At 32.6% G+C, this 12,076-nt stretch overlaps 3 protein-coding genes across 3 annotated transcripts; 1 reads left to right on the top strand and 2 right to left on the bottom strand.

The window, feature by feature from the left end:
- Positions 1-1,696: 1,696 nt before the first annotated feature.
- Positions 1,697-3,276, bottom strand: AT1G62500 (Bifunctional inhibitor/lipid-transfer protein/seed storage 2S albumin superfamily protein). The gene has a single exon (NM_104929.3). The coding sequence runs from the start codon at positions 3,021-3,023 to the stop codon at positions 2,130-2,132; it is 894 nt and encodes a 297-aa protein (NP_176439.1). The 5' UTR covers positions 3,024-3,276; the 3' UTR covers positions 1,697-2,129.
- Positions 3,277-3,670: 394 nt separating this feature from the next.
- AT1G62490 (Mitochondrial transcription termination factor family protein) lies at positions 3,671-5,332 on the top strand (the record flags this gene model as incomplete). The annotated part of the gene is made up of 2 exons (NM_104928.2): positions 3,671-4,115; positions 4,240-5,332. The coding sequence occupies 2 exons, from the start codon at positions 3,671-3,673 to the stop codon at positions 4,797-4,799; spliced, it is 1,005 nt and encodes a 334-aa protein (NP_176438.1). The 3' UTR covers positions 4,800-5,332.
- A 112-nt stretch (positions 5,333-5,444) lies between these two features.
- On the bottom strand, positions 5,445-6,553 carry AT1G62480 (Vacuolar calcium-binding protein-like protein). The gene is made up of 2 exons (NM_104927.3): positions 6,391-6,553; positions 5,445-6,099 (listed from the first exon to the last, which is right to left on the bottom strand). The coding sequence occupies exons 1-2, from the start codon at positions 6,403-6,405 to the stop codon at positions 5,656-5,658; spliced, it is 459 nt and encodes a 152-aa protein (NP_564795.1). The 5' UTR covers positions 6,406-6,553; the 3' UTR covers positions 5,445-5,655.
- Between the last annotated feature and the right edge of the window lie 5,523 nt (positions 6,554-12,076).

Raw genomic sequence — 12,076 nt, 5'->3', positions numbered from 1 at the left:
CTATATATCGTGTGACAAAACAAGCCCAAAGACAGATACAAGTATACATAGCATATAATAAAGTTGAAATGACATGTGACCACGTAAAATTTAGTCTCAAAGAACATACATTATATTATTATAGGTGGAAATACATATATAGTGTCTAAACCTGATGATTTCTACTAAAAAAAAAAATACAAATGACATAAACTTTTTTAATTTGGCTCTATCATTATCATATTATAAGGTAAATAATTTAAGAAAAAAGTGTTTGTCTTTATAAGTAACTGTATTATTTTGCTGATCGGATTAGCCATCTTTTCACTTAAAATGTTGTTGATCTATGCATGAGACCTGGTTATCTATACAATTATATATTCATTCATCATTCTTTTTTATTTTTGGATAAAATTCTTCACTTTTATTACATATAAAACAAGTTATATAGGCGTTTTTTTGTAAAACCAGAAGATCAAAAATAAAAATAAAAGAACATGTCTTAGCTCTAAAAATTTAGCATTTAAATTTAACGATCGTTTAAGCATTTAGACATATAAAGCTATCATGATATCACAATTCATTTAGAAAATTGATGAAAATTTTGAATGATTCATTAGTTTGATAAAAAAAAAGTAAAAAGTTATGGATTCTAATCTTAATCTCTCAGGTAATGTTGTGAAATACACTACGATAGGTTACTATATAAGTTTTGGTCTAGAAAAAAGCTAACTGACTACTTGGAATCGAATGAACCGATCAAATATGAGGCTATGAGCTATGCATAATATTTTATTAAAATATCTTAGTTTTGATGTCAAACCAAATTATTTATTTTTATGGTCCGATTAATAATTTAGTCGGTGTCTCTGCTCCACATAGTTTTTTGTTCTTTTAATAAAAAAAAAAGAAAGAATCATTGAGACTTCATTCTACTAAAATGGCTAGCTATACTACGGTATGCCACGATTGTGTGCCCTGTCATTTCCGAGTTGGATGGCCCTAATGAATAATTAAAATTCAATGGATCTATATGGAGCCCGTGAACTATAATTGTTTTTTTCTTACTCAACTTGTGTAAGGAATTATATCTTATTATTATTATTATTATTATTATTATTATTATTATTATTATTATGTGTAGGTACATAGACTATGGAACTGTAGAATCTATGTGCATTTTTGAATTTGAATAGTGAAACACATTTTACATAATACTTTATACAATAAAATAAAATAAAAACACATTGCGAATAATTTATCGTGAACTGGATTGGACCAACTTGTAACAATGAACTAAACTTTTTATACTTTCCGAAGTTACATGCAGTTTTATTTTTCATATATGTGACTAAAGCTTGAAGCTCCTTTTATCGAACATATAATCATTCTTTGACCCAAAAAAAACATATAATCATTTTTCATATATTTGCAAAACATTTTTTTTCTTACATATTAACACTTTAATTTGGTTTGAATATATTTACTAAAAAATCTTAACATGTTTTATGTGGATCAACCTTTAATTATCAGCAAAAATAAAAAATATATATATATAATCCACAGCACAACAGAGACCTAAGTAATTGAAAAATGATACATATTTTTTTGTTACCAAAGTAATGATAGATTTTGCCTTAGAATAATGCAAGATCTCCATGAGGACAAATGTCCTTGATGTTGGAGTTTAGCTGCGTTTTATGACAAAAGACAATGATTTGTATGAATATAATATAATAGTTCTCTTCATAAAAGTTTATTTCCGTACGATCCACACACGTTCCCATATCTGCACTGCATCTGCATGACTGCATGCATAATGCATGACAATACACACAAACTCCTACATACGTAGAGAGAGGGAGATAGAGAGACTAAAGAGTCAAATTGATAGACAGCGAGAAGCTGGAACAATACAAAACGTACGAAAGATTACACGCAAAAGAAATTTAAAGAAGGCCATGCAAAAACCCTAGCTTAATTATAACAACAACGACAATAACAGAAAACAACACTTGTTAATTAAAACCCTAGATAATCAACAAACCTGATAATCAAAAGTACCACATATATATTTGAATTATTACAAAAGCCTCGAAAACCACCCTTGATCATACGTACATTTGTTAAATCAAGGGGATGTTTTTAGATCAAGTGAGAGGAGGGCAGACAAAACCAGAAGGAGGATTGATCCCACAAGTGATAAGAGCTTGAAGTGCAAGAGGAATGAAGATGTTTAAGTTGAGAAGCTTAAGTCTTATGGTTGTGCAAAGACAAACGGCTGCTTCTAGCTCAAGTAACCCTTGTAACACTGGACAACACACATTCTCCACCGGATTTCCAAGTCCTATATGGATCAATCCTCCCAAAACATCAACACAGGCTCCAAGCTTCAATGCATTGATCGGACACGTTGGTTGTTTGCCGCCGCCTCCTCCTCCTCCACCGGAAGGTGGACCATATGGTGGATAGCCGGACGATGGTGGTGGGACTGTGACCGGAGGTGGGTTAATGATTGGAGGGAGAAGTCCTGGAGGAGTTGTGACTGGAGGGAGAAGTCCCGGAGGAGTTGTGACTGGAGGGAGGAGTCCCGGAGGAGTTGTGATCGGAGGGAGGAGTCCCGGAGGAGTTGTAACCGGCGGTGGTTGAATTGGAGGGATTATGATGGGAGGTCTTGTGATTGGCGGTGGCCTCACAATTGGTGGTGGATAGACGACCGGAGGAGGTCTTATGATTGGCGGTGGCCTCACCACTACGGGAGGAGGTCTAACAACCGGCGGTGATTTCCCTCCTCCTCCTCCTCCTCCACCATGATGCGGCGGTCCTCCACCTTTTCCACCGTGGGGTGGGGGTTTACCACCACCTTTTCCACCGTGATGTGGAGGCGGCTTGCTACCACCACCTCCACCACCGCCGTGTTGTGGAGGTTTCGGAACCGGAGGATGAGGACGAGTACAAGGAGTGCAAGCTTGGATCGTGGGAGGCAATGTGATGACCGTGAAGATTAAGAAAACAAAGAAGGAAGCCAAAACTCTCGAACCCATTATCGTTATTAACTAGGGTTCTTGAAATTTTCAATGAAACTCTTGTTGCATTATTGTCAAATCCTTTTGGCAAATAACATGCAAATATATAGTTGAAGCTTAAATGTGACCCGTGACTCTTGTATGGGTGTTAACCACTACGCACATAAATAGGTATAGTGTTTATAAGTGTAGTAGATTTGATTATTTGTTATGGTACGTACAAACGAACATGTGTAAGGCAAGAAAATGAAGAAAAAAGAAGATGTTCCAAACTTCGAGAAATATTGGAGCATTTTATTGCGTTACAACTAAAGGTTTTTTGGATCGTTGTTGGTCCGATGCAAACTTCAAGGTCAAGCCCGTGACTACAAAGTATATATCAGATTATGATCACTGTCTCCGAACTAAAGAGTCCGTGAAATTGTTTGTTCTCTTATGTATTTAACTTTATTTCTAATGACATTTTGTTGAAACTTGAAAAGACTTGACAACAAACAGTGAACGCTTCTTAATAACGTAGAGGGTTTCGTTGTCCGTACATTCTTAATAGAGAAAAAAGCAAAGCTACAAGGAAAGAGTGGCACAGTCGTAAATAATGGAGTTAGATCATTATGGCTTTAACATTGTTTTGAGCGATTAGGCCCAAAAGGCCCAATACTCTGATCATGTCGGAATCTAAAACCCAGATGACGAATTTTGTTTTCCCTCTCCAAAATCTTGTTCTTCGCGATTTTTTGGGTTCTAAGATTGATCCTCGAAGCGGAAGAGATTTGACTGGTTATGTGATGTGTTCTCTGATACTCCATGGAAGAAGATCTATCGAGTTACATAAATGGCGTAACTTTAGTGTTTCAGTGAAGCTTTTGCAAAATGTATTCTCTGCTTTTTCCAATTCCTTCTCCACTGTTGCTAGTGCTGCTGCTGATGTGAGCCTTATAGATAGTCAAAAAGGTAAGAACTTTACAGTCTCTTACCTCGTTGATTCATTGGGTTTACCTAAAAAGCTCGCTGAATCGATTTCAAAGAAATTTAGATTCGAGGACAAGGCCAATCCTGATTCTGTTCTGAGTCTTTTGAGAAGTCATGGGTTCACAGTTTCTCAGATCTCAAGTATCATTACGGATTATCCATAATTGCTTATAGTAGATGTTGAGAAATCACTTGGTCCCAAGTTTCCGTTTTTTGCAGTCCAGAGGAGCTTCAAGCTCTTAGCTCACTAAGATTGTTTCTACAGTTCCTAAACTCTTGGGAAAAAGAGGGCACAAAACTCTCAGCTTATACTATGATTTCGTTAAAGAGAGTTTAGAAGCAGATAAGAGTTCTAAGTATGAAACTTTATGTCAGTCTTTTCCACAGGGTAATCTGGAGAACAAGAAGAGAAATGTATCGGTTTTAAGAGAATTGGGAATGCCTCACAAGTTGTTATTCCCCTTGCTTATATCCGTTGGTCAACCTGTATGTGGAAAAGATAGATTTAATACGTCTCTCAAGAAGGTAGTTGAGATGGGTTTTGATCCGACCACCGCAAAGTTTGTCAAAGCTCTCCACGTATCTTACGAAATGAACGACAAAACAATAGAAGAAAAAGTCAATGTCTACAAAATGTTAGGCTTTGCTGTGGAAGATGTATGGGTAATCTTCAAGAAGTGGCCATACTCTTTGAAATACTCAGAGGAAAAGATTACTCAGACGATTGAAACCTTGAAGATGTGCGGTCTACGAGGTCCTTCAAGTTTTGAAGAAGTATCCTCAATTCATACGTACTTGAGAGCAGAGGATATTGAGCTTAATTGATACACTTTTAGGTGTAGGATTCAGTAGAGATGAGTGCGTGATGATAGTCACGTGTTTTCCTATGTGCTTTGGATTGTCTGCAGAGACAGTGAAAAAGAAGACTGAGTTTGTGGTGAAGAAGATGAATTGATCACTAAAGGACATTACTTTGTTCCCTCAGGTACTTGGATTAAGCATGGAGAAGAGGATTGTACCAAAGTGTAAATGTAATCAAAGCACTCACGTCCAGAGGATTGCTTGGAAGAGAACTCCCTTCAATGCGTCTGGCTTGGTATGTAACGATCATGATTTTGTAAAAAGGTATGTGATGATGCAGAATGACTAAGAGCTTGTGGCTGAATTGATGGCTGTTTTCATTGGAAAGAAGAGCAAAACAGATAAAGCTTCTGTATGAAGTGCACAACCTAATTTTTCCATGTAAAGTTTTCGCTTAGACGCTAAATTCTAACTTTGAAATGATGCAGAATGACTAGTTGATCCTAGGAGTAAATGGTTTGACTGTTAGATGTTAGATTGTATGCAATTGAATCTCCAAACTTTTTGTAATTTAAGAAACTGAAGTAATGTATCTCAAAAATCATCATTACCATATTGATCTCGCTGATTCTCTTCATGTGAATTGTTATCTAGTCTGGTCATAATCTTGGATCAAACAAACTATATATAAAATAATGTATATCTTATTAAAAATGATAACCATTGAAAATAGTACTTAAGAAGATTAAAAAACCAAAAGCAAGAAGAGTCATAGACTCAAAAACATAACAAGACACAAAGTACTTAAAGTAGCAAATAAATTACTTGCTAACATTTTCTTCTTCTTTTGTCTTTCAAAAGACAGTTTTTTTCTTCACATTTACTCATCAGCCTTCTCCACTGGAGCTGTCACGGAGGCTTCCACGGCGGGTTTCTCCTCCTCTGCCTCTGGCTTCTTCTCTTCCTCCACAACCACTGGAGCTTCCTCTGTCTTCTTTTCTTCTACTTCTTCCTCTTTCTTCGCCTCTACAACTTCCTCTGTTTTGCTCTCATCCTCCACAACCACCGGAGTTTCAACCGGAGCTTCTTCATCTTTCTTGATCTCCACAACCTCCGGAGTTTCAACTTGAGCTTCCTCTGTTTCTTCGATTGGTTTCTCTGTCTCTTCCACGACCAAATCTTTAGTTGTTACTTCGACAGGCGCTTGAGATTCTGTTACCGGAGCTGGAAGAGACTCGGAGACGGTGGTGACTTCCTCCGACTCCACAGCCTTTGGTGGTGGCACCTCGATGTTCTCAGCTGCTACTGGAGTCACTTGTTCAACCTACAAAAACCATTGTTTCAAACTTCAAAACTTAGATTATATAGATCAATTCAAAACTGCGTGAGGTTTTTATTTGATATAATAAAGGATATAATAAACGGCATGTAGTCTGTTTTAGTTAGCCTTCAACAGAATACATGATCATTATGTAAACTTTAGCATATAGTTAGTCTGTATTAAAGCAAGTGAATACATATATTCCGATTTTGATTTGTTTGCTTGGATCGCTAATCAAACGTTAGACCAACGAAATAAATTTGGTTGAAATTTTAAGAATATATGTTTGCATACCTCGATGGTGGCCATTTGAATATATGTAGAGAAAAGAGTTAAAAGAACTGAGAAAATAAGAGAAGAGAAAGTGTGTGTGTGAGTGTTATGTGATGCTTTGGTGAGTGAAGAGTTTGGTTGAGAAGATGGCTTAATTTATAGGAGAAACAAATACACCTTTATCAAAAAAAAAAAAAAAGCTTTAGAATCATTTTTCAAGATATATTTAAAAAAAAAAAATCCTAAAACAAAATCACATATTAAGCATAATTATTCTCTGGCAATAATAATGAAGCTTTTGTTGTATAGATGTTTGAGAAAGAAACATCATGTACAGTTTGTGATCGTGAAAGAAAATATATATCATATACAGATCTTACACCACTTGCAATTAACGTCTATTAGTCGTGAATATTATAGATTTAAATATATATTATTTTCTTAAGCAAAGAAATTCTGTAACTATTGTTTGATAGAAATATAGAATCATTATAGCATGAAAACAAACTATAGTTAAAATGAATATTTGAAGGAGTGATGATGGTGAGGAGAAAATCGATGGCAGAAACAGTATTGCAATGAATGAGAATGTTAATGATATGGAGTCGTCTTTAGTCTAGTTGTTGATTTAACCGTGCACTACAATTCTCACTATACCAAAAAATCTGAAATTTTAATTATAAAAATGTATAGAAACTCATAATTCTAGATGTCGTGTTAGATACTGATTATCATAAGTGAGGTTGGATATGAAAAAATATGTTTCATGAAAACAATATAATGACATAAATACGATTTTTTTGTATTTTGGTTAAAATATAGGAACACCGATTGAATTGGCTAAAATAGAACTCAAAACAATAGGTAAATCTTTGTGCCATTTAATTATGAACAATATTTTTTCATGATATTAAACATATTAACATGTTTATGAACAATATCAAATCATTTTCATCAATTCTTCCCACTAAAAAATCATATCAAATCTCGGATCGTGCATGGTCGATTTAATGTTTTAACAACTTAAACTTCTTTTTTTTTAAAACGTTTAAACCTTAGTTAGCATCAGCGAATTCTACCAAGACATTAAAACAGTGTTAAAGAGTCACAATGTTTTGGTTTTGTTTTTTTGATAGAAATACAGTTTGTTTGTTTATTTCTTCTTACTAGTTTTAGCCTCAAATTAGTCACAAAAAGAAGTTGATCCCTCGAGTAACAATTTCGGTGAAAGTGGTGGTTGGAATTTTTTATCATTCATAGAAGATTAGGTGATCATTTATTCACTTATAGTCGGTAATGTTATTAAGAATGTTGGTGTCACAGATGATAACTGTTCTTAGATTGCTATATAGATTGATCATTTTAAAGCTAGAATTAATTAATATCTACGTCTTTTTGTATGAATTGAGATAGAATGTGAGTGATATAAAGTGTAAACAACTAACAAAATAACACGATATATCATAAATGGATCCTTATTATAAACTCTAGCATTTGGATTTTTGCGTTTGCTTAACATTGTACAAAGCAAATTATTTACTGATCCAGATAAGATATCACATGGAATGTAAAACCGCAAAAGTAGCGAATAGTACATACTTTATATATGAATATATGTTTGTTTGTATCCAGTGAAACATATATATGAAATTGACCACAATATATTCATAAGTCGGCATAGAGGTAAATATTAGTTATTAGTGATCTGATTTTCTATGTAAGGGAAATATATGGAACCAATTACAGAAATTTGAATTTGGGTAGAATGAAAATGACATTTTAGTGAGTCATAGTCACTCGTGAATTAATCGTTTTCATATCCACTTAATTATAAGCTTGTTAAAAGTATACGATAGAACTTTTATATGTTCTATATATAATTTTACATTTATATAAATATTTTATAATTGTACGCATTATTATAACAAACTATATATATTTATCCTTCTTTATTTTGAGTATCCAGTATCCTGAAATTATTTTTTTCTTCTGGCTTTGAGATTTCTATTTTTTTACCCAGCATTTTATTTAGGTCACTGATTTTGTTATTAAATTACAGTTTTTGATCTTTTCCATGTTAAAAATCTACGTGGACAGTTGACGACAAGTAATAGGCCGGTGGGTAGGACCCATAAGAGTCAGAAATAATGACGTGGTGACAAGTTGTTTCCGATCGCTGACACGTGACTGTATGCCACGTATGATTCCATTTGAAAGTGGGTCCACATACCAGCCGGTCTGATTTGCCCCGTCAGATAAAATCCTCACCGCAGTTTCGTCTTGGTGTAGAACTCTTCAGGGTCTGTCTATTAGAAAGTATGAAAAGGATGCTTACTAAAAAAAAATTTTAACTGGTTTTATGAGAAGGATGTTCAATGCAAATTTTTAAAAATTTCATTTTATAATTAATATTTTTTCTTCATCCTTATTGAAAATTGTTGATTAAGTTGAATTTATTACTATTATTGAAAACTACGAAAACTTTATAAATTTTTATCTAAACTTAATAGGATTTTCAAAATTTTCAGAATGTTTTGTAAGTTCTTCACCAAAAAGTGATGAACGCAGTGCATAACATTTTCCGTTAATTTTTTTCAAACTGTTCAATTAATTTTAAAATTAGAAAATGCCATTTCATTAAATCAAGAATATAAAAGAAAATATCGGACCTATTTTCCGGAAAAGAAAGAGAGTCAAATCTTATTCACAAATGATACTCAATTACATGATAAATATAGTAGTTTAATTAAGTACTATGTGATGTCAAAAATAAAAATTAAGTACTATGTTAAAAAGTTGAAAAGGACTATCGTATTCAAAGGGACGGATCATATTGTCTGCGGTATTGGAAGGAAATTGAAGTGTCAATTTTGTATCAAACTTCTATCGCTATTTTTGAATTTGTAACCAAATTGCTAATTTTTATTTCATAAAGATTGGTATAGACACGTAATCACCATCTGGAAAGGTACGCCAGTGGAAAAGCTGATTAAAGAAAAAGGAGTTGGACGGCTAAGATGGCCCCATTAAAATTTTGGAATACTTTTATAATTAACAGAAGATATGACTTATATCGGATTTATCGAATCTTAGGAAGTGAATTTGTAAGCTCGTCGTTTATCTTTAAAAACAAATTAAACCATCTATATATACATTTTTGCAGCCATTTTGTGAAATAAATCATGTAGTTAAGACTTATTTACAATGGTTGCCACTGGATTTTAATGTTTGTTTTTGATAATTAAAAAAAAATATTCGAATTAAATATTTAATATTTAACAATCTTCCCTAAATCTCTCCACATTAACTAGACGATTAGTTACTAAAATAAAACTTCCAAAATATTTAATATCATTTAATTACTACAAAATTATCATTTTTGATATTGTTTTTCTCCATGACTATAACAATTCGATTATAATCATCAAACCGCAGAGATATTTGATAGCATTTAATTACTACAAAATTACAAAATATTTAGACAATAATTCATAAACATATCATAAATAAGATCAACATTAATAAAATAAATAGTTTTTTTTACGGTACGGGTTGGCGGGACGGGTTTGGCAGGACGTTACTTAATAACAATTGTAAACTATAAAATAAAATATTTTATAGATAGATACAATTTGCAAACTTTTATATATTCTAACTTTAAAAAATAAATTGTTCTCGCGGTGTACCGCAGGTTAAAATCTAGTCCTTTTGTGATTGTTTTTGGGAGCTAACTATCTTACATTCCACATCGTGTATTTGTAAGGTAAAAAAAGTTTACTGTATCGATATGTATTAACTTATTTTGGTTGTTAAGTATTAAGTTTATCACATACAAATCAACTAAACTGTAATTATTGTAGGTCGTATCTATTATGTAGTATGTACACATCACATATTTACTTTTGTTAATATATTAAAGGATTATGACATATATCATAGTAATTTGCTAGTCACTTCTTCATATTCAAATTTTTATATTATATGATTTTTGATAATAGAATTTTATTATTCATAAAAAGGTAGGTCTTCTCTTGCACTTTAGCTTTGAAATTATATTTTTTCATTCAGATCTTATAACAAAGATAAAGTTCGAAATAATTCGCTTTTTGCATCGGAATTATGTTAGACGACCCCATGCGGGCATGCCTTGAACATGTGTAATCCTAAAGTCGAACAATCTTAGGTATAATTGTCTCCTAATAGCTGTGTTAATTCTTAGCCGTTCATGTTAAGCACCGATTCAGATCAACGGTGGCAGATCAGCCAGCTGTCGATTATTCATTGGTCGGCCACATGTTAAGATTGATCCTATAACGAGTTCTCCTTGGCTCCACCAGAGTAGAATCTCTTCGTCACCAAATAGTTGGCCACCACCGCTAAACCACCAAAGAATGAATCTATTTTTTTTTTTTTTTTTTCAACTTCCGATCGAATCTTATCTATTATCCAGTTGTTTTGTTAATGCTAGCTGATTTGAAATCTAGTGTGAAAAATAAGCTAATTTGATATCTATTTTTTTGGATATATGGTTTACGATGTAAAACAAGAATCATGGTTGAGTGAAACAAACGTTTTGATCAATGTGTGTGTTGATGTAGAATAAGTAGTGCAAATACAACATTAAATGGTGATAAAAGAAAAAAAAATTACTTCAACCAGTTATAGTCATTGTCTCATTGAATAGAGTTTTATTGGATTATCATATCGGATAGTGTAAAGACGTTAAAATATATTTAACCATTCATATTCGGCTTATTTATCTATTTTAGTCATGATAATCAAATAAAAACCTACTCTTTATGTTTCAATTTCTTTGTATTTTAAGGGTTTTGCGCACATATTAAGAAACTACCTAGATTGTGTAAATAGTTATTTATCTATATTAAAAATATCATTAAATTAATATATTCAACCAATAACAAAATGTTCAGCAGAATATCAATAGTCAAAGAAATAAAAAATTTGCATTGAATAATGAGAACACTAAACTTACTAATCCCCTAAGTTTGTAAGAAACCGGATATTAATGTAATTTAATATGTTCACAATGGAAATACTTTTCGGAGTTACGTTGTCATTTACGAATTCCTTTTCTAAAGCAAAATCCGTTATATTTTTGCTTCATTCACATCAAATTTGGCAACTAATTGAAATGGTCCTATCGGAAAGTATACCATTTAATTGACATATAGTATACAACTTTACAATACATAATTATAAATAAAGAAAACTTTACAGTACATTCATAGTTAGCATGCACATGCACATATGTTGATGATGATATTGAATTCTAACGTTCTAGAACAATGATTTGTGGGAATTTTATTTTTGGGACAAACAATATATTACCTAGCTATAGAAAAAGACCAGATGCATGAAATTTCAGCATCCAAAAAAACACATACACTAAACGGTAGTAATTAGATGTTATGTCTGATTCTGAATAAAATCCACAAAATGATACATAACATATTCCAAAGTAAAAAAAAAAAAAAAAGATATTCAAAAGATTTGGTTCTGAATTCTGATAACATAACATAACAAATCATGACCATTGTTGACATTAAAACGGACAACAAGACCTAAGTACTATGTTCTACCTATTCTTCTTTCTTCCATCTGAAGAGAAAAAGAAAACTGTGATTATTTCTTGACAAAAATGTTTTTATTTTGCTTATCTTTCAATGGAGTTTTACATCTTTTTTTT

This window comes from Arabidopsis thaliana (assembly GCF_000001735.4).
Source record: "Arabidopsis thaliana chromosome 1 sequence".
Lineage (NCBI taxonomy): Eukaryota > Viridiplantae > Streptophyta > Magnoliopsida > Brassicales > Brassicaceae > Arabidopsis > Arabidopsis thaliana.
The sequence above is the reverse complement of the archived record's forward strand: the minus strand, read 5'-3'. Positions and strand labels throughout refer to the sequence as shown.